This window comes from Aphelocoma coerulescens, chromosome 1A (assembly GCF_041296385.1).
Source record: "Aphelocoma coerulescens isolate FSJ_1873_10779 chromosome 1A, UR_Acoe_1.0, whole genome shotgun sequence".
NCBI classification, from domain to species: domain Eukaryota; kingdom Metazoa; phylum Chordata; class Aves; order Passeriformes; family Corvidae; genus Aphelocoma; species Aphelocoma coerulescens.
In genome coordinates, this window is record NC_091014.1 from 57,148,506 (window position 1) to 57,172,309 (window position 23,804).

General features: G+C 39.5%; 1 protein-coding gene across 1 annotated transcript in view; it reads right to left on the reverse strand.

Moving 5' to 3' along the window:
• The window catches only part of RFX4 (regulatory factor X4), a 78,960-nt gene that overhangs the window by 45,860 nt on the left and 9,296 nt on the right, over positions 1–23,804 (reverse strand). Inside the window, exons 3-5 of the mRNA XM_069003954.1 lie at positions 21,619–21,705; positions 14,816–14,876; positions 7,731–7,854 (exon numbers count right to left, since the gene is read on the reverse strand). Of these exons, the coding sequence (XP_068860055.1) occupies positions 7,731–7,854; positions 14,816–14,876; positions 21,619–21,705 (272 nt within the window). The remainder of the gene's footprint in view (positions 1–7,730; positions 7,855–14,815; positions 14,877–21,618; positions 21,706–23,804) is intronic.

Below are 23,804 nucleotides of genomic sequence, written 5' to 3' on the forward strand. Positions count from 1 at the left end.
CTACTCCACAGTTCTCCTGGTGAGTGCCTAGTGCATACCTAAGATGAAGACAGAAGTCATTACATTATAAAACAACATATATTTAGTTTACATTTTTTTAGGGGACTAGTATATCCAGGTCAGCATTTGTATAACATTTCTGCAGACAGTCCTGACAAATGGTTTTCGGAATGTCTGTGCAGGTAGATCATATGGGGAGAATACAGGATTTTTATCCCACTTCAGCTTTTTAAACCTAGCAGAGGTGTCTGAATAAACTTGAATTAAATACCTAGTTACTTGTATTTTTGGTGATTCTTATGGCAATAAAAATAAAATGGGTCACTTGAGCATCTGTGTAAAACATAGAAAGCTTTTGGAGCAACAACAAGAAAAATGCACTTCCTCTGTCAGGGTCTGTATTAGTCTGCACAATCCATTAGCCTTAGGGACTGGTAACTGCAGGAGCTGCTCTGTTACCCACTAACGGCTGCAAGGCTGCATTCCTTCAACCTGATTATTGCCAGCTGTCATTTCTGCCACTGCCTCGCTCCCCACAGCTCCAGTGCTGCAACATTACAACACAAGCAGATCCAGGCTCAGCTTTAAAATGAAGAATTATAGAATCACAGAATGGCTTGAGTTGGCAGGGACCTTAAAGATCAGCTTATTCCAAACACTCTGCCATAGGCATGGACATTTGGCTTTCACCACTATGCTGTGACCCATCACTCCTCATTGCATTCACTACCCAACTCTGAACGCTGTGTTTCTCAATTTTTCCATCTAAAATCATCTATGATATGTTAAAACAAAACAGGGAAAAGAAATCTTATAAAGCACCTTATATGTCTGTCTTCATGCAAACAAATAAGGATGAGAGAAGCCAGAGATGTCTGGAACTTTCAAAGTAATTTTTTTCTTCCCTCCTTTGATCAAATATTAAATTTTACTCTGCGGCAACAGGCAGAAGATGGCTTTTAGAAGTCTTTACACTTGAATAATTTAAATTTCTGTTTTTCACAAGGCATGATCATTCAGTCAGTGCTCCTGATCTAGAAGGGATGCTGTTCTTCATTAGTCTTGCTCCTTTCTATTTGACATAATTCTAGTCTTGTTTCTAGAATCTCACAGATTAGTGAAATAAGATCAAATTAAGTTGCAACCCAGCAATTGCACACTGCCAGAATGAGAAATGGATTCCAGGTTCTGCACTTGCTAGTTCTATGAGGTTCTAGAGAGATTCTGCATACCATGGAATACATTCTCTTTCCTCCCATAATAATTCTTCATAACAGGGCCTGGTTCTGTTTATTCAGGTTTCAGGTCCCATATCTAGACAGCATGCTTTTCTTTTATGAAGTCAGGTATAGAAGATGTGTGTTTATTTACTAACTTCTGTTGTGGTGTTTCAGTCTTAATACTCTTTGCCATGGTAGCCGCAAAGAAATCAGTGATACCTAACACAGCTTTATTCTCACAGAGAGATGCTTTCCTTATTCTCATTGCTGTGAAACACAAGCAATACTGATGTCCTCGATCTTGTAAGGATTTTTGGCTCATTCATCTTTGACCCATTACTTTTCCAGCTGGATCATTCCAGGGTTTCCCCATCAGCTTCAGTGGTTTTCAAAATCCTGCTCTGAGGCAGCCTGTTATATTAACACCTGTGTTAAGAGGGTCCTTTTAGCTCAAAGATGTCTTGGGGCTGATTCAACAACCTATAGTCTTGAGGAAATGGTCAAGAAAACCTGCACCCACTGATTGGAAAGAGCATAATCAAAGTAGTCCAAAACACCATTTCTGTCTCTGAAATCCACCAAGCTGTGCAAACAAAAGCAGAAGAGGTGTGACTGTGTCTATGCCTTCTCTACCCCTTGGTTGCTTACTTGCATGGCCAGGAGGGAAGATTGCAATGTTCAGGCTCGGTACTCTTGACCGCAGATCTGTTGCCTATTTAGATTCAATAACTTTCCCATTTCTCTCTACTTACTTTCCCAAGTTTTTGAATAGGGCATGGTCTAGCTGTAGGATAAAAACTTGTTTCTAGCACTGATACATCTCTACTGATATTGCAAAGCAAGGCAGAAAAACCTGTGCCCAACCCTGCCTGCTATGGAGATTAGATTCTGTGAGGAGCTCCAACTGAACTGGACTCTTTAGTGAAGCTTGTGAGACCTCTCCTCAAATTCATCTATGTAAAACAATATCCTCCTTCAGCAGTTCCTCTGGCCAGATGGAAATCAGCCTAAGGCACAATCAAACAGATTACTGCGTCCCAACAAAGCTGCAAACACTGAGTGTTCTGCCTCAGATCCTTAGCTGAGCTGTGGCCACTTTTGGTGCTGACTTGCTGAAGCCAAGCAGATCTAAAACCCTGCACAACTCCCCCTGCTCTGTACTGGTGCCAGCACACTGCCTGCCATCACCCAGCCTATGTGTGGGAAAAGGCTGAGCGCCAGGATCCCCGCACTCTGGCAGACCCTGTGCTGTAAGCACAGCCTCTGGGACGTGTTGACAAGGCGTGAGGTAAAGCAGCCCAGGGGCCACTCCATGCTTAAGGCCTAACTGGAAGCCAGATGCTTGAAGTGGCAAAGCCACTAAAAATCCCATTGCTATAGGGGATTGGGAAAGGAAAAGTCACTCCAGAGAAACTGAGGTGTCCTCCCTGGTTTTCTTACTCCCCAGGCTCAAGGAGAAAAAGGCAGTAGTCAGCAACAATGAGTGCAGTAGAGCCAAGGGAGCAATGACCTTTCTGACTACACTGTAGGATCACCGTTCCCCACACCAGCATGACTGCTTCTGCAGTACTTGTGTTATTATGGTCTCATCAGAGAAGCTTGGCCTAGAAGGTTCTGAATTGGGAAGAAAACTCATACTGGTGTTAAGTGTCCTTCAGTCAGGAATCCTAGCTGTTAAAAAGGGATGAAGGAAAAGCAGGGACTGCTCAGATAGCACTGACAGACTGATTCAATGCAATAAGAGAAATCACATCCTCGGATTTACATTGATTTTTTTCCCCAGTTCTATTTTTGTATTCAGTGTTGTAGAAATTGCTCATAATAAAGCAAATGCTGTTTTAATCTATCAGAAGAGAGCACTAAGAGTAAATTTGGCTTTGCTATACCAGTTACTATTGAGGTTACTTAAGAGCAAATTGAGAGTAAAGAAATAAAAAACACATCTTCAGGAGAAGTATCTCCTTATGAACAACAGCAGGCAATTTCCTGATAGGTGCATTTCAATACAAAGACAAACCAGAATGCAATCACATCACAATGTCATTATCAATGAGGTTTTAATAAAGGTTTTGTCTGTCCTTTTCAAACATTAAAATCATACAGTATGACAGCAAGAAACTGTAAATCCTATTTATCCTAGTCATGCTTGGAGGGGCAGTCCTGCCAGCAAAACTTCTGGGCATAGAGACAGTACATTGTGATGAAAAAGGAATCTGGCTGGTACAGCTTGTACCTCCCTGGAGCAAAGTAAACTATTGGGGAAAAAGGGTTCTTTCCTAACCAATATTACAAGTCTATTGTGGACTTTGCCCTTTATCTAATGAAATGCATTAATTGGAATGTAATTTTCGCTTACAGCAAAGCCAGTCACAAAGCAACAAAATTTGTGTGAGCGTGTTAAGCCTCTTTAAGATGCCAAAATGATGTAAAAGGACCTCAGATTGGGGAAGAACCACCCTAAGAAGCGCCATCAACCTCCGTTTTCCTTTTCAAACATTAATTTATTATTGCTTCTCAAAAGACATGGCAGGAAAGCCCCAAAGGTAAAAAAAAAAAACAAACAAACAAACAAAAAAAAAAAAACACCGAACCAGACGAGGAAAGTATTTATCCTCCAGGGGGCACATGGGAGTTGGGAAGAGCTCAGCTTCATGAGGATGCAAAGTGGTTTCACCACGAGTCAGTCATTCTGTTCTGGGGGAGAGATATGGCAGGGCCCGGCAGGGGAATTAGCACTGCACAGTAAATTTAAGGCAGTGAACTGAGGACACGGAGGATGGGAGAGATCGCTGCAGATGAGGAAGATTACATCTTCGAGGGTCTTGACTAAGAAAACAGTGTACATGGTCACAAAAGAAACAAGAACAAAAATCAGTGTTGGAAATAAAAGTGAAAGAGAAGCTCAAAGACCTGCCAACACAGCTAGCAGCTGGGCAGAATGGTAGAGCCAGGAGAGCCTTATGGCACCCCCCCACCACAACAGCTACTGAGGGCTTTGGAAACGCTCAAAACACTCCTGCTTTTTACTTGATTTGGTGAAGGCCCTTATCCAAAATGATTTAGTTTTTGCAATGAAACCCCATAAGAATGAGATGTGAGAGTCATCATCCACCATAATTCTTTGCTCAGTGTGTTAATTATCACCAGCATTTTATGTCAACATGTTGCTCAGGTAAAACCCAAAACAAAGATACATCTGCACAACCTTCCCTGCAGCAGGCAGTGGCAGAACTTGCAGCTGGAAACACCTTAAACTGCTCTCCAAATCCCCAAGGTCCCGGAGCAGAGCCCAAGGCATTCGCAGCACAGGGCTGAGGGGCACAAGGCTGCCGTCCTTTTTAAGTGACCTCAGCAACAGGGCTTTCACTCCTTCTGCCTGAAGACTAATTCAAAGTCTAAACACGTCCACTGTGAGAGAGCTTGTTCTCATATGCAACATTTGATTGTTAATAACTCGGTGACACACCTGCCCTGCCTCACTGTACCTCCCTGTCTTCTCACTGCTTCCATGGAACATTTTCACTTATTCTGCCTCACTTTTGCACGAAATCAAAATATAAAATGCTTGGCTGTCTACAGTAAGAGGAGGAGTTTAACACTGAACTCTCCACTTAATGCTGAGCTATAACCAGCAAATTCACAGGGCCCTTCCTAATTACTATTTAGTTAAGGTATATAAAAGAATGCTGGGTCCTGTCTTTTGCAGACAATAAAAAGTACTGTAATGACAGGCTAGGTAGCACAGCACATTGGCAAATGCTGGTATAGATAAAACTGGCATTTTTGCATGCTAAATGAGTGAGTGAAACACTAAAATCTTGACTAACAAAGTTACAGCTCCCTTTGTCATATGAGAATATATCTATTAATAGCCATGCTAGAGTATTCCTAATTTTATATATACTTTATGTGGCTTAGGAGTACAGGTTGCTTTTTAAGAAGTGTTTATTTATACAGTATTTCTCTTCTTTGGTCTTCTTGTTCCTTTAATTGCTATTAGCTTGGCTTCCTCAGAAAACAGTCTGTATTACTGTCTCTCTGTTAATCTCTCTATTCCCCAGACCAATTTTGGTTTCATTAATGCAATATTACCAGTCTGATGTTCAGTCCTTGTCCTAGAAATTTAATAGGAAACACTGTTACTTCTTACAGTTTGTTTTAATGTGCTGAACTCCACATCTATCTAAAAACTACCAGTCTGTTAAAGAAAAAGCCTGAATATTTAACATTGCCCACAGAGCTAAAGTTCAGAGATGAATTATAAATTCAGTGTGGTCTACTGAAAGGTGAACTGTCTACAGTTTCACAGAACAACTATCTCCTTTCTCTGGAGGAGATGACAGCTGCAGGGCTCCTGATGTTTCCCAATGAAGACAAACATGTCCAAGGTTTCTGTTTCAGCAGCTAAGTTCAGAATTCCTTAAATAGCACCTATTTCACTGCACTGCTTCAACTGCCTCCAAGACATTTTTGCAGTTCACCTTGCCAATACGATATGTAAGTCACATAATAACAAACGTTGGCTAAAACTACATCCATGTACCTGCTCCAAAGGAGAAGCTGGCTGCAAGCTGTTGAGAGAATGGAGATGTGCCTTGCAGATCTTCATGCCTGTGCAGTACATTTTGTTAGCAGTAACAGGCTGGAAAGAATCAGTGGGGTCTGCTCAGGTTCTGCAGATGGAGAAGCTGATTTCATGTCAATATTTGCCCCACTGTTGTCAGAAGTTCCTGGACATACCAGTGCAGAAGTGCCAGTTCCCAGAGGCAAAAGTAATGGCCACCCAAAGTACTAGTGTGAAACAGTACCATGATGTAGGGCTTCCTTCCTCTCCACAAAAAGGTAAAAATTTCACGCATCACTGCTTCAGAACTCTATTGCAACCAAGAGGAAAACACTTGGACCACAGCACATGAAAAACATATTGGAATGCCACGATTTTTGGGTGGAAGTCATAGTTCCTGTCCTGCTAGGTCAAGAGATTCCTACCAATGAACAGGTCTATGTATGAGAGGCAGGAGAGAAGGGGGATGAAGTATTAAACAGTGTAACAAAACTGCCACATACTGATAAATGGTAGAATCCCTGGTAAATTTATGTTCTGATGGAATAATTCTGGAATATTTACTCTCTACAATATACAGAAGTTTTTAGCAGAAGTAGCATTGTGTAAGTTTGAGCCATGTTCCAAATACGTGAGCCTGCATGAAATGTTTCTTATTTTCACTGTTCCTAAATTACATGTTGCCACTATACTTACCACTTGGTAGCAATAATATGTACATTGAACAACTTCACTCACACTTCTGTAGTGTATTTAAACAGAAACCTGACACAGAATCTACTGAGCCATGCAGGTCTTCAAGACACAACAAACATAATAATGTTACAACATGGTACACTTTACTTTCCTTGCCAAACTGCCTGCCTAAAGATGCACTATAGAAAACGTCACCTCATTAAATATATTCTTCACCTACTCTTTACACAGGCACTTACCCTAGAAGCATTTTTCCTTCTTTGAATACCCAGCACTTCTATAGAACAAATGTTGCAAACACTAAAAGAGAACAGCTTGCGGGACAATTGGCTTCAGATTCATGCTTGCAAGCATTTCAAAAGCAGTGACAAACTGTACACTTTGGGGTTTTTTTCCACAACTGACAAGTTTTGAAGGCTTGTGACACAGTTTACAGTAGAATTTCAGTTTTAAATATCATCCTGTTTTTCACTGAGAAGAAAATATCACCTGACCAGTAAATCCAAAATACAAACTTTATGTAACCTTCTAGCCATCTATTAACATCTGCTGTTGGTGTGGAGCATAAGAGCTTTACTGCTCACACCAGATGATGCACAGCTGTGTCTGTGCTAAGAGTGCATCTCCACTGTGAAGCTGGAGTTAACCTCAGTGGCTCCTACTACAGCAGGATTAGAAAGGGAAGCACAAGGAATCAGTGAAAAGATAACTTGGATAACTGGGCACCCTGTACCTGCAGTGCTCACAAAAGCAGCTAGATGCTTTCTGGACTTTCATATCTGGAGGCATTGTACTCCACCAGGTGAATTTGCCACATCATTTGATATCATTAACTCAGAGATCTCCATATCATGCTTGCAAGAACAGCACAGATTAGCTCTAGAATTCAATTTTACCCTTCCGTTTTTAAAAATTACATGTTTGTTTAAGCAGTGCAGGTCATAATGAAGATGTGTTTACACTGGCTTGTATTCCACTTCCAATCCAACTTTAACTGCCAATACTGTGTACCATGTCACTGTCATCTTGGCTGGAAACTGACACTCTCTGGAGCCTATCCATGGTTAGAAATTATTCCAACCATCAAAATACTTAAAATCTTAGCCTTTGTCCAATAACTTGAATACACAAGAGATTTCATTCATATACCTTTGTCTCTAACAGTATAAGAAGATTTAATTCTTTTCAATAATACAAATTCACCTGAACCAGGTGAGATTTTAAGGTGTCATACTGCAGTTTAGACTTACCTTCCCAAAGCTGGCAGCATTAACAGGTTGTGTGTCATTTTTCTCACAGAAGTCCAAGTAATGCATGTAGAGAGCACTTCGAGGAATGCAAACACCTTCTGCAATCTCATAGTTCTCCTCCAGCCTTAAAGAGCAAATATCAAACAGAGAGAACTGCAAGTATGTTGGATGTCCTGTATGGTAAACAGTATACAAAGCTTCACCTTTTAAGGCCAAACATGCTGACTTTCACTTGTCTACTAAATTTTCTCTGCTCTGTTCCTAAGAGCTCCTTCCAATTCACTCCCATAATACTTGCTTGCTTCACTTGGTTCATACTTGCTATCAAAACCATAGGCTCTGAGTTCTCAGCAATCTGTTATACCCTGAAAGCATCCTGCAGTAAACACATATATGTCCAACTATGAAACAGTAAATATTCACTAAGGGGAAGCATGCTCTCCTTCTTTACAGAACACATCACCTTTGGTTCATCACACTCTTTTCACTCCTGTCCTGCTGCAAAATTGCTTACCTTGAGGAAGCAGGTGTGGCTAAAGCAAGTAATTTGCAAATAGACAAGAGTGTCCACAAAATCTTATTGTGTAATATTTTCTTGCTATTGTTCATGGGCAAAGTGAAAAAACAAAAAGAAACCACAATCTGAATACAATGATGAAAAAAAACCCAGTGAAATAACATCCTCTTCTACCTTTTAGAAACAATCATCATTTGTTTATACATGCAAATATACAACAATAAAATTTTAAATTATATGTCAAATGTATGAGTAGGCATATGCTTTATCTTTAAAGCTTTAAGCTGGTCTAATGATAAATCTAAAGATTAGAAGAAACATTCCTTTGAAATGCCATTTTTATGATTGCTGACCCAAAAATGTTCAGGAGATATTTACATACACACTTAACATTAAACCATAATTAATCTTGTCATTGATGGTGTCAGTCATAGTCAACTACAGTTAAATGTGTGCTTGTCTGCCTTGCTGAGTAAGGGAAGAAGTTAGGTGCAACTTCCTCTTAATTGTATTAAAAAATAAATACTTGCAGTTTTACAGCAAATAATAATAACCAAAATAATTATTATCAAAATAATAATCAAAAAGCTTGCAGTTTTACAGCAAATAATCCCCTGCCATTTGATGACTGTAGAATACCTTCCAAATATCTAGTTTCTCTCCCTCATTGCCTTTTTCAGGCCCTACCTACCTTCCATTTCAGTTATCGTAATCATTTGTGACTGCAAACTATTTTAATAAGATATCCGGCTAGATGAATGGAATCAGTTTGTATGGGCAACATCTATTCTTCCCTGGTTTCTACAGAAATATCATCATGGCATCTTTCCTCAATTTCATAGTGCTCTAACAAAACCTCCTTTCAAAACCTGGAGAGTTCGTTTGTATACTATAGCTGCTAATTGGAATGTCAGCTTCCGTGACCAAGACAGGACAGAAAGAAAAGCAGTTAATTATTTCTCTTCATATCTGATGAATTTTTCTCTTTTTCTCCTCTCTTTCACAGAGAGTCATTAGTCTGACACTGAACAATGCCCCATTATACCTGAACTTTTTTTTAATGATCAAAAACCCATCTTGCTCCACTTCTTTTATTTTCCTGTCTTTTATTTAACAACTTTATCATATTTTGAATCCAGCTTCATTCTAGAGTATTGTAGAAAAATAATGAATGCAATATTCAACCTAACAAAACATTACCAGTTACAAAATATAAGTATATATAAATATATATATATATATAAACATTTTAAATGTTGTAATAAAGCCCTGTGAAATCCAGTAGTTCACAATGAGACCTTTTGTACCACTACAGTATAGGAATAAAGTCCCTAATCCTTCCACAGGAATGAGAGTTTATCTGTCCCTGTTACTGCTTCCCTCCATATACACTTACATAGCTCTAGATTAAATGAGGTTATTCTGTATCAGAGTCATGTCTGTAGTGTTGTTAAAGATTTATTTTTATATCTCAAGACTACAGAACAACTGTGATGTTAACCACTGTTAATCACACAGAAGATTCTGGAACATGTTAATTTTGATGGAGTATAACATTGTATAAGAAAGTATGAATCTGGGGAGAATCCATTCCCTAGCTATGTGTTACCTTCCTCTTTTTAAATTCTTTTTATAAATGTTGCAGAAAATAGAATAGTTTTGTTGACTTTAGCTTCACAGTACTGTTATTATTCAGAGTACCTACACTGGAAGCCACCAAACTGCAGGGGATTAGGTTACCTGTACTTTGAATAATTCCGTGTTCGTGGAAGTACGCACACACACCAAAATGAAGCAAAATAAAGTTTCACACTTACACCTTGGTCAACCAGTTCACCCCTGAAATAAACACGTGCATTTCAGAGCCAAGCTATAGCTTTACAGATGATAATGAGCACAGGATCATGGGATAAGCACAGAATACTAGGTATTGCTATATTCATGCCTTAACAGTTAAATTCAAGCTCATGTAGCTTCCCAAATTATGATGTATTTGGCAGTTTCCTCAATTATGATGTATTTGGCAGTAATGCTACATTTACCAGGCCTTTCACTTCATTTTGTATCATCAATGAAACAAAACAAAAGCATCATTCCTGTTTCCAGGAAAAGGCTATTTAGCCAGGCTGACAGTCATCCAGACACGATTCTTGGCTTCTTCAGCTGTTCTTCATCTTCCACATTTAAAATGTTCAACATATTTCACCTTTGAAAAGGCACAAACATTAAGGATAGCTCCCCATGGGATTGATATAACTTGCCCTTTTCAGCAAGATGCCAGAAAAGGAATAACTAAAAAAGTTGATGGCAATATGAACCATGCAAAAAAAAAGTACATATTTCCCTTATGTCTTTGCTATGTGTGAGAAATGAGACAACTCTTAGTTAAAAATTAAAATAATTTACTGAAAACAGAAAAGTGAAAAAAAAATTAAAAATTTGGGATCCTATGGCTCGATAGATGGTATGCCCCAGGAGCGCAGGGATTTTAGATCTTCTGGCTGAAACAGCACTGGACCTCAGGTAGAGAAAAAGGGCTTACAGTGCGAGGCTGGCTTTTGGCTGGTCCAAAAGAAAAAAAATATTTCTAAAGGCTCCTTAATAGGAGTAGGCTTTCCCAGCACTGACCTCCACGCCAGCAAGGCTGGAGAGAAAGGGGCGTGTCTCTGTCTGCCCCATTGTTTTATAGTGCCTTTGCTCCGCCCCAGTCTGCCCACAGCCCGCCCACAGCCCGCCCCTTTGGTTTAAAGTGATTGGTGTTTTCCCTTTGACAGATTATCTCTGTCCACCAATGGCTCATCCTTGTCAGAGAGGTGGTATTAGTTGAGATAAGGGTCATTAAAATTCAGGTTGCTATGGTACTTGCCTACAGGATGGTGGCTATGGGGCTAAAAATAGCTGCTGGCTGTTAAGAACTGAGGTTTTTTTGGAAATTTGCCTTGGAACCAAAGTACAAGTAAAAACACCAAAAAAAATACATCCAACACATCTTAAAACACTTGTAAAAGTATACAGTAAACACAGGAAAGATAACTCTCATGGTGTACAAGTGGTTAATGGAACTTGATTTTTGGTACCTGGGCTGATGGGTTAATTTTAACATTCAATTTAAAAAGATTTAACTCAAAATTAATTAACTAAAGCACTTAATATGCAAAGACCAAGCTAATTAGGGATTTCATGTATGACACTATGCTTTCTTCCTCTCCTCTTCCATTGCAGCTGACATTTCCTCAGTTTCTGTTTTCCAACACTCCATTGCCTTCACTATCTCTAAATGGTAGTAGCATCTACCAGTACAAACATGACCAGTTTTAACTTGGCAGACACCAGATGCTGTAGACAATTGTGAGGTGTCCATTTGCCAGAACAAGGGTGGTTTGGTACTGTATCCTGAAAACTGGCCTATAATTTACCCCACCACTTCCACCTCTAGAATCCAGCCCAGAGATTGTTGTCAGAAGACAGGACACATGCTTGCCCAAGGAATATTCAGATACATTTTTTATTCTTCGCTGCGTGTGCAAATACTTGTTGTGAGGCCTGATGCTCTGCTTTTGGCTGGGAAAGGGTTATTTTTTTTCCTATTGGCTGGCACTGTGCTGTGTTTTGGGTTTAGTATGAGAGTAATGTTGAGAACACACTGATGTTTTAGGTGTTGCTAAGTTGTGCTTACCCTAAGTCAAGGACTGTCCAGTCTCCCACGCTGTGCCAGAGAGGAGCACAAGAAGCTGGGGGTGCCCACAACCAGGACAGCTGCCCTGAACAGGCCAAAGGAATACTCCATACCATGGAATATCATACTCAGCATATAATCTGGGGGGAGTTGGCTGAGGTGCTGATCACTGCTCGGGGATGGGCTGGGCCTTGGTCAGCAGGTGGTGAGCAACTGCACTGTGCATCACTTGTTTTTCTTGGGGTTTATTACTCTTTTTCCTTTTCATTAACACTACTATTATTATTATTATTATCATCTTGTTTTACTTTAATTATTCATCTGTCCTTATCTCAGCCCATGGGTTTTACCTTTTTCCAACTCTTCTCCCTATCCCACTGGGAGCAGGGAAGGGGAAGAAGTGAGCGAGCAGCTGGTGTGGCACTTACTTGTTGGCCAATGTTTGACCACCATGCCTGAGCAGGCAAAACTGTCCAACATGGAAAGCTACACCTTCAGGAAGTACTCAGTGCAGCACTTCTACAGTGCTGATCACAGCAGTTTACCAACCCACGGGTTGCTGGGTGCTACTGCAGTACAAATAACCTGATGCTAATGTGTCTGACTTCCCAAACAGTGGAAAATGCTCATCTTCACACAAAATGAGCTTGCTACTTTAGCAGTTTGACTGTAACTTTTGAGCTTCTCATTTTACTTAGTATATCAATTTCTCCAGGAAATACCAATTCAAAGCTGCAGTACATATGTTGAAAAGCATATGGAAACTACCAGAAAACTGTTCTGTGGGTATGGCTAGTAAGCTGGGAAACTTTTTACCTACATGCCTGTTATTAAATTAGCCAATTGTATAATTCAGTTTGACAGCAGCTAAAGATTTTAAACATGGAAACTTACTTGCTTTCTGTTACCTCATGGAATTTTTTGGGGAAAATGAATGGAGGAAATTGCAGATGCTCCAGAAGACTCAAAGGGGAGAATATTTGACCTACCTCAACATGCAAGAAACATAATACCACAGACAGGTAGTAAAGCCAGTACACTACCAAGAGAGAAAGGAAGAAGGCTGTAAGCAGCCTTTTCAGAACCAAAATTCTATGATTCTACTGCAAACACTGCTGAATAAGCATTAGTGTGCACAGTACATTCCAGCAGGGCTCAATATCCCAGGAGTTTAAGGATTTACTAACCTTTTTGACTGATGAAGCTTGAAAGTATTTGGCAAAAGACTGTTGACAGTATTTGCCTGTTTTCTGTTGGGAACAGTATCACTGGATGTTCTAGTTAATGCTGGCTTCTTGGCTACCACATTATTTGCTCCAGTGGAAAAGACTCTTAACTGACTTCACTGCAAAATAAACACTGCTCTGAATCTGGGACTGGTAAGACCTGCTTGCTATTTTATTTTAGCTAGATAGTTCTTTAGTCTCCTTTTTGAACTGTGTTGAAGTTGTGGGAGTGAATAACGAAAAATAATAAAATACCACTATGACATTTCATTATTATAAATTTTCTGTCTGTAGCCACTTCCTTTCCTGAGAGTCTGTTAAAGAAAAGTCATTCACTTTTCTTGAACTTCTGAAAAACAGGACTTCTGTGATACAAATAGGTACAAAGAAACAATAGCTCCAAACTACATGGCTTTATTTATATTTGTCCGTCTCGTTGCTTGCATGGAAAGTGTCTTTAAGCTTCTGACTACTGGCAGCAATCTATTCAAAATCGACCCACAGACCTTGAGGTTTTTAGTCTAAAAACCTCACCAATCAACTTTAAAAAGCAAATATAGAAGAAATAATCCGAATCATCTTTATGCATTCATAATCATTACGTGATTCACAGAATCATGTAATTTAACAGGCAGGAAAACACAGTAAAATACACTGAATGAATTGTTCTTTGCTGGCTTTTTCAGTGAAATCTCCCAAGAGATTGACAGAACCAGAGAAAGAACTTTGCTAACATTTTGCTTTAAAAACCCCACATTTTTTACCAATAATCTTATCTTTTCATCCAGAAAACTACGAGAAGTACTTCAGGTACTTTTAGGTACAGGCCCTTCTTTAAAAAGGCTTAAAACAAGCTGAGGACTGTGGAATTTCAGATAAGCATACTCAGAGGCTTCTCTGTAACAGAGCTGTGTTCTCCAGATACATGGAACCTCCCGAAAGATACTTGATCACTTACAACATTAAGAAATCTAAACAAGAGTTAAAAACCTAAATTAAGGCAAAAGTCAAAAAAAGTCTAAGAGATGACCTCTAGCAAGGGATGTCAGAATTACAGGTACACATTACAGAACATGCAGACTAAAATACATCTGTAAATCACAGGGAACAGCACTTGTTTATTTTTTATAGCACTGTAGACTAACTCACAAATTATCCTCTCCCTCTTCCTAATTACCTTTCCTTTTTTTCTCCTCACTGACTTTGCAAGAGGATTTTGACAAATTAATCAAACCTCAAACTCTTTCCTTTTGTTGTCTTCTACATTAAATTACAGAGATCTCATGTCAGTAAAACAGTCAGTAAGGGTGGGCTTCATCAGACACTGAAACAAATGTGAGTCTTGAAAAAAATTCTCAGTACTAGTTTTCTTTTTATAATGAATGTAACAATGATGACAAACCACAAATATTCAGCTGGCAAGGTGGCAAATATATATGCCAAGTAGATAATCTAAACTTTATCAGAGGTTTCCTCTGTTCAAAGAAATCCCATAAGACATTTGTTGAGAAATGCTGTACAGGTTACTAACAGGCACATTAAACACTTACAGTGAAAGTATCTTTAGAACTGTCTAAGATGGCCAAGAGCTCTATTCTCTTCATCTGGAAAACACATCATTAAAAACACTAATAGATTTTCTTGATTTTTTTAAAAGGCATCTTACCATTGCAGTGTAGCTGGAGTTGAATGCGGTTTTGATGCTCTATTATTTTCTTTTTCCTCATCTGTTAAGAAACAAACAAAAAAAAAATGCTATGTAATTTCATCAGGAATTTCTCAGGAATTCATGAACCATTTTTTTAAAAAGAAGTTTTGAATGGTAAGAATTTTTTTAAAAAATAATTAAAATAATTTTTTTAAATCTTAAATGTTCTGAAGTGCCAAAACTTTCTCAAGATATTGACTGAATTTTGGAAATGTAAATAATGATGTTTCCTAAACTACCATCTTACTACTTAAGGCAATTAACCCTGCAAATATCACTCATAGCAGGAGCAGAGTGATGCCTAGGAATAATGACATTGAAAAGGATAAATTTATATGAAAAAAAGTAACTCTTAGATCTCTAGCAGCATGTCAGAACATGCAAACAGTTTCACTCATTCCAAGGGAACTGTTGCATTACCCAAGTTTTATATTAGATAAGGCATTTAAAATAATGGGTACACCATTGTTTGATCCTAACATAAGGTATATACTAGATGTTTATAAATTTACAGAGATTAATTCTGAATGAGAAATGTATATTCTGTAATACACTTTATTTCTTTTTGTGTGATTTCTCTGATAATATTCCCCATTAACTGCTTCCAAGGCAACTCTGATTTGCTGACTTTCCAAAAACTTGGAAAAAGATGAATAAAGAAAAAGATAATTAAAATTAAACTTCAGATAATGGATTCTTCCTAGTTTGCATTTGTTCTTTTGAAACAATTTAGGAATATGCATAGAATAATTCCGATTAAATTATGTTTTGTTAAACGTATGAAACATTCCTTGGTGAAAGCTGAGTGGAGCACAATCAGCAGCTCCAAAAGGGTATTCTTTGGCAAACACTGCTGTATCAAACACATTTTGAGATCTTAACAACTTTTTCCTCGATGAAACCATTCGGCATGGATGGCTTTGATACCTAAGCCATGAGGTAAACCTGTACACCACGCTGCAAGTTTTCATGTAATTAACTTTAAGGAGTTATTTAAGCGAGGCTTTAGGATGCTGGATCTTACGGGAGCCGGGCTATCTCCTCTGAACATCAGACCCTCTTGGGAGGCCTTTTTGTGCTGTCCCGGGAACCGACGCACATGGACAGCACCCCACCATGCAAGGCTCAGTCCGCAGCCCTCGTCCCCCAGGATCTCTTGCATCCCGCACGGGAAGCTTTGCTAACCGAGCATCCTTCATCCTGCGGCCGCTCCCCTGAGCGTCGGCAAATCCATTCCGCAGCTCCCCACGGACCCCCAGCGCAGCCCCCGCTTCTGCATCTGCATGACAATGGGCCCCTAATTATTGGGCCGCACACTCCCTCCCTGCCTTTCAGGGCCCGCCTTTATTCAGCGCACAGGACCAACATACACATCTCAAATCACTTTTAAATTGTGGGTTTCATTTGTTTTTCCTAAACAGGCGGTCGGCGTGCAGCAAACCCGGGCACACGGGGCCTGAATGCCGAGCGGCCGTGGCTGCCGCCCCGCACGCCCAAGGACGTGGCATGGGATGGCTTCCACCTGTGCTAACGTGACTGAATTTCCCTCTGGATACGTGGCAGACGTCAGACATCAGGTCAATATCCAAGTTACACAGTATTAGAGTCTCTGCACCCCTTCCATTCCTCCCCCAGCTGTTTTTCACTTGCACTAAGGAGCACCTGCTTTACCTAACCTGGCCTCAGACACACCTCACACCAACTGTACTCAGCTCCTCCCACGTAAGGATTTGTTTTAACAACACAAACTAACAATTAGGTCATAAACTGCAATTTATGTCTCCCTCCTCAGGTATGTTTGCTTCCTGTGGATCCTTCTTCAAGACTCTTCAGGATCCTTCACTAACTGCCCCTTCTCCAAGAAGGAGAAGGATGGGCTTCAACCATAACTCCAAAAACTTCTTTAAGCATTATTTCCCATAGAATATTACCCATTGAACAACTGGATTTTCAACAAAGCTAAATTTTTCACAGTTACTGCTCGTCTCCCCAAAATCTCTGTACAAGGAAACAGTGCAACTTTGTTTTCTGCCAGTGGACCAGCTGTCAGCCAAACTTTCACTTTTCTATTAAAAAGATGGAAAGAACTGCACATAGTACAGGAATATATGGGACCTAGAAATACAAGCTTTCAGTATTACATATACAAGCACTTAATTCTACCTTGTATAGTTTAACAATATAATCTCATCAGATAACTGACTAGCAGTTATATATATACATAATAAATATCCCTATTCTTTATATTTTAGCTGGCAGCAGGGCACCTAATGGCATCCATATCGAGCAGAGAATATTTAACTCTTGACTCAGGTCTGATCCTAGATCACTTCATCTAGCATGAAAGAGGCAAGAGAAAACAGCATTTCTTACTTTTTGGCCTGTCATTTTATCAATTCACATTAAAACAACACTGTAGATTAAAATGAACTCATACCTTTTAAAATTCAGTACTTTTAAAATCCAATCTATTTTGTTGGAAAAGGAAATAAAGTCACTGAAAAGAAGTCTTGCTTTGAGGCACTGTCAAGGAAGAGACATGACAATTCTTCTCTGACAAATCCAAAAGGGCTTGAAGTCACAAGGAAAAATCTTGTTCCTAATTCACAGATGCAGGTGTTCACACACAGCACCCCAGGGAGAAACCCACCTAGTGTGCTCTGCCAGTAAGAGGACTACCAGCATCCCAAGGAAAGGTGTCTTCAAGGTACCTGATTAAGTGGAAAACCTGGTACTCATCCCAAACTGAATGCAGGTAATAGCTTAGACAATTACAAGTAAAACTCTCAGCATTGAAGGGGCCTTCAAACATAATAAAACCAGGGATCATTGATGTTCTAGAAAAACAGTATTTGTTGGCTCCCAGATATATCAGAGAATCTTCTTCTTCCCAAACTCCATGGAAGTTTCTCTGCTAACAGCTCCATCTTACTTTCAAAATTCTGTTTCAAAGCCGCTCAGGTAGAGCCCTGTTTGTATCTTGTGCATGTTTGTACCTTTGTGGCTTTCCCACAGCTCTCAATGGTATCCTCTAGCTTTTGCTCTCTGATTCTAGGTACAGCTCAAGGGATTTCTTGCTTCTTGCAGCAAGACATGAAGACAACAGGAGCTGTGCCCAGCAGCTTTGAGCCTGTTGCCTTAAACACAGTGAGTGGAGCAACCCAAAGTGAAGACACACCTTCTTCTAAAGTGTTGATGTTAGTCTATTTGTCATAACTAAAATGGAGCTAAGTTCTTCTTTCCACTGTGGAGGTAATTGGAGAGCCCTGTACTTTCCTGTGCTTGCCTGCATGTGTCTCAAAACCACTAAGGAGCTAACGTGCTGTTAGTATCTTTATATGGATAAAATCCTTCCCTTAGTTCAGGTAGCTCCACATTTTTCAGAGGAATTGACTCTTCCTCTGTAGCCCCTGCAGGCCAGATTTTGACTGTTCTCAGAAGTGATTTGGCCTTAGCTAAAATTAGATTATAACATGAAGCTACCTTGTCTCTTACATGCAGTCATAAATGAGATTCAGGCTCATTAGCATGTATTCCGTGCTTTTAGAACAGTGGGATATTTTAAAACCCTCTGAGAACCATGGGAGCATAGTTCTCACTGAGTAGGTATGACTGAAAAAGAAAGAATTTTCTCCAAGGAAAATTTCAATGAAAACAAGTAGCTCTTTTAAAAACTTTTTTTTAAATGGAAGAATTAGAGGTTTAGTTCAAACAAAAAAGAAACTTCTGGATAAGTCCATTACAGCCAGTATGAACATGGATTTTGAACACCGCTTTTGAAGTACAAAAAGTAGTCTGAATATTTTCATTTATCTCGTAGAAGCTGTCTAGACATTTACATTTCCAAATAAGCAAGAAAATTTGGACAAGCAACCCTTCCACTTCATCAAGTAACATCACAATTCCTTCCCCATGGAACTGAAGTTGAAACTTTCATAAGCCTTCATTTGTGTTCTTCCAGACTGTTATTTAAATTTGGATAACCTGGTTCAATGAACAGTGCACAGAAAATGTTACGGGGTTGGGTTTTTTTAATTATTGTCTACAAGGTTGTACCATTCCCTTTTCCTGTGAATTTTTTGACGAACATGGAATGTGGAAGTGGCAGCAGGAAAAATGTTTTAAAAACTGGGAAGTGAAATAAAATGTAGTGATAATTTTTGTGTTAAAATGTAAAAGTTGTGGTTTGGAAGATGTCATAAAATGTTCCAAAAGAGTAAGAAGCACCCCAGGAAGCACAGAGATCATGTGAATCCATGGCTGTGAGTCATCGCTTCCTTTCCCAGTGTAATGCAGGTTCAAGAGGCCTGGAGGTCTCTGGGTAAGAATGGAAGATTGCAAAGGACCCCTGTGGCCTGAAGTGTGGTTCTGTAGCATACTTCAACTGTAGAAAAGGAGACCAGCAAAACTATTACTCCTGTCCTAAAACCCTGTGAACTCTAAAATCATCCAGGAAAAAAAGAGTCACAAGAGCAAACGTTGTGCTCTGTAAGAACATTGTCAGTTCACAGCACAAGTTCTCATAATCTTCAGTGGAGCCAAGGCCAAAAAACAAAACCCCAACTGAAAACCAAACCCACATTTTCTCTGGTAGTCCAGCCAGCAGCTACCCCATGCATAGAGACAAAAAACTAGTCAAGAGAAAGGCGGATGAGGCTTTCTTCTGTTGCAGATGAAAACTGGAGCTACACTGACAACAGCAATTTGACCACCATTCTGAAGAATTCAAATAGCACTACGTGGGTTTTCTCAAAACATTTTGCCTCCTGCTTTGTTTGTAAATGTATGACAGAGGCTGGACAAAGAGTTACACAATGGTTTGGAAATTTTTGGTTGGTGTGTGGGGACCGTTAGAAAAATCTTAGAAAGACCTTGAGGGCTAGAAAGGAGCTCATAGGACAATGATTTCTATGGTGAAACTTCTAGTTTGTTCTGGATTTCACAGATTATTGGTCTTGCTGCTGTGGCTTATTTTGCTTTCCTACTCCTTCCTCTTCACCTTCTCCCCTCCCTCACCTGCCCCTCAAAACAAGGATGACTTTTCAGGTGGATTAATTCTCTTATCTGCACTGCAGAAATGCTGGTAATCAGTGCAAAGGAAGCATCTGGAAGAACTGGCTATTAAGAAGGAAGCTAGATAAAATCAACTCTGCCTCTCATTTGGGTTTCCATTATATGCTGTGACACTGTCTTCTCACACAAATAGTGGAACAAATTCATTTATGTATTTGTTTTATCAGTTCTAAATTCATTGCCTTTCATTATTGTTGCTTGCCCCTTAATTCCAGAACCAGAAAACAGAATGAGCCACCATCCCATCTTCTCAATGCCACTGTCTGAAACACCTGCTCTTGTTAACCACACAGGTCCTCTCTTTACCGGCCCCAGCTATGGGGAAGTTTCTCATGCTCACATTTAAAGCACATATACCAATCTTGAATTCTGACCCTATTAAGAGTCTTAACACACATCTCATTCATTACAGATTTCTTCCATCACTTTCTCAGTAGCATCAGAGTGAAATGAACTTTGTATATCCCACAGGTTCTCGTAAAATTCAAAATAACAAGCTGATGTTTGTATTTTCACTACAATCCACTCTAATTTTTTTAAGATAAATTAATTTCTATTCCTTAATTTTTAAAAACAAAAATCCCCAAGCATCTCCCAGTTTCATTGTCTATCTTTAAAGAATCTTGCCCACTGTTCTTAGCTTGGGAGTCATTAAAAAATACCATGATTCTACTAATATCTTCCTTCTCCTTCAGAAATATTGCCTCAAAAGATAGCCTTAGACAAATAGGAGTAAGGACCCAAAACAGCAAATTTCATGATCCATTACAACATTGTGCTACAGGGCATGTCATTTTACCATGATGTCAAAAATAATTCTCTTAAAATGCAAAAAAATTAAAAGGGAATTTCAGCAATTAAGTTAGTTAAAATATACTTTCCAAACTCATATTTATGAAATGTAAATTACTAGTTACTGAATTAAAGAATTCAATCTGCATTAATATCTTGTAACATGAATATATGAAGTCCTGAGAGGAAAACTAGCATGAAGAGTATTTTGCTTTAAGCAAATTAAGCAGAATAGAAATTGTATGAACAGGGAAAACTAAATGGTAAGCTAGAAATTGTCTTGCAATTTTAAAAATAAACAATTTGGTTATTTTAAATTACTCTGGAGCTGTTTTGATTACCTGCTATTGCTAAAAATCAAGATCTAAAATTACTATCACTAGAAAAGAAAAAATTATTTTAAAATCAGCTAGATTGATCATTGTTTCCTCTCTCTGACTAAAAAGAAAGCAATATCATGTTTTAGTATGTGATTTTTTTAATCTCATGATTGTTTAATTCCTAAAGGAAAGATTTTTTTGTTTATGTTTTGATATAGTAGTATTGGAAAATGGGACATTTTTTTCCTGTATTTTGACCACATGGTGTTCACAAGTGAAAAGCAAAACAGGTGGTTTTGCTCCTAAGCTGATATCAACAGCACATTTTAGAGGTCATCCAACCTTTATTCAGTGACAAATTCTTTTGGTTGTTTTAACCAATAAATAGTATTATTTCCTATTAAAAAATGCAAATATTACAGAAAAAATTTAATAAAATTGTTGAATATGTCAAGTGAGTTGACTCTTTAAATGACAAAGTATTAAAAATATCATTGAGATGTAGCAAGTTATGTAACAGGAATTGAGCACTTGGACATGTTCACACTGACTTTAAATGAATGTCAAGTTACTTACTTTCATCGTTAGAAACATTCCCCAGAGAGGTGTGACTGGAATAACGTTTGTTTTCACTTTCATTGAGACATCGTTCAATCCAACTCTCTGCAAAAAAAACCAAAGATGCTCTTTTGTGTGTTTGTCTGCATAAAATATAAACCTGCAACAGATAAATCTCAATAAAGTGCCAGTGTTCAACAGATGGTGATCTTTAACATTTCTGTTAAAACATGCTCAGTCTGAGGTTATTTAGCAAGAAAATCCTTTCTTCCTTTCAAACTTTGCTGTTGCTTTCTAGTTTCAATTTTGGGGGCTTTTTTTGTTGCTTTTAAACTACAGGGGCTGAAACACTTATGTGTACAAAACAAAGGTCCTCAGGATATTCTCTCCCCCATCACATGATACATTAAAAAATAAAAATCAACCGATACACAGAAATTGCATTAGCTTCCAAGTCTTAGTCTGGCAAAAGCTTATATCCTTGAGTATTCCCACTGGCTTTGGAAGAAAATGGGTATAAAATCAATCATTCATGTGAATTTTGGTTAAATCAAGGATCAAGCAGTGCTCTCTGAAGCCCAGTCCTACAACCTCATTCACAGTGGTGGAGTCCCAGGCACTACTGAGCTCTTTTCCTCCCTGGTACAAGTCCAACGTAGCAAGTCAGCAGCCACTGAGCTGCTCAAACCTTTGTCACCCCACAGTGCAAATGCAACCACTCCTGCTCCTCCCTGTTTTTCAATTAATTCCCACCAGTCAGACGAGTTACATACAGCATTACATTGATTTGAATCCACTGTTCTTCCTGGAAGCTAGAACTGACATCCCCTGATGACTTTAGAGGATGCACCAGGCTCAGCAGAATATACTGTTACAGGTCTTCAGGGCAAAAGTTACACCTTCTTATGTGTTTCCTTGGACAAAGTATGAATATGAGTTTTGAGTTTGCCTAAATCCCTGGGTATTGCTACAACAAACTGACCTTCCTCATAGGATTATTTTTCAAGGGTGTGAACGTGGGCAGAAAAGAGTTTATGCTCAGAGAGCTCCGTGTGGTGAAGGCAAGAAAAAGAAGGGAGAGGTGGGAAGGCTGCAAGGCAAATCTGCAAGTTATGACAGGAAACAACCCCACTGAGTGAAGAGATGCACAAGAAATAAAGGGAAACAGGCCTCGCTGTCAGCAAACTGCCAGAGCCAGAAACACCTTCAAAGACATGGAAATGGCTCCAGATTCCTTTCCATAAGCCCCCCCACCAAACACCAGGCTACCTGCACAGCACAGGCAGTAGCCTGCCAGCCAGCAAAAGCCCATCACAGTGGCAGGCTTGAAGGGAAAGCAGGCACTCAGCATCTTGGGAAAGCTGCCCATCTGGTTTATAGAAGATAAAAGTTGGTATGACTTCATTTCAGCACTAGATGCCAATAAACAAATAAATGAATAGTCATGACCAAATACATCCTGCCGGAAAAAAAAATACTTTTTAAACCCAGGCAGTTGCATGAACTCGTGCATATTCCTTTGTACACACCCCCTGCACTGCCATGTAAACAAAAGGTCAATGGCACCTGTGAAGAGCCTCAGAAAGGGTCTGCTGAGAACTCTTCAGAGCTGATTTCCAGGCCCTGCCACAAGACTCCAGGTACTGTTGCTTTGCATCCTTATGGTTTTCAGGCAGTGTTGTGGCAGCTCCAGGCTATTCCCCTCCCTATGCCTCTTTGCCCGTGTATTCACAGTAGGAATATGCTGCAGTGCTGCCTTCATCAGTACAAGCACGTCCCTGTGTGCATCTTTCTCATTCACCATCACACTTGTGCCTAAGAAGCCTCACAGCCACGCAGCCTGCTCCTTTGAGGTACTTCTCTGAAAACCATCCAAAAACCCACTTGATGTCAATATTTCTTCTCCCATCAGATTCAGCACAGCCTTGTATAAAAATCACTGTAAGGCTGCCGACACCATGACATAGAACCTGCCAGCAGGGCCTGTGCTGTGTAACCAGCCCCTGCTCAGTTACAAACCCACAAGCCGGCGGCGACTCCAACTCAGAGGCTTTCCCTGCTTGTGCTGCTCAGCTGCATGGGGTGGGGATGTATCACCTCCTTGTCTAAGGGCCAACACAACGATATGGCTGCTTTCTGCCAGATTTCTTTCGCTGCCCTAAAACTGAGCTCATAGCATCTCTCCAGTCTCCTTTTAAGTACTG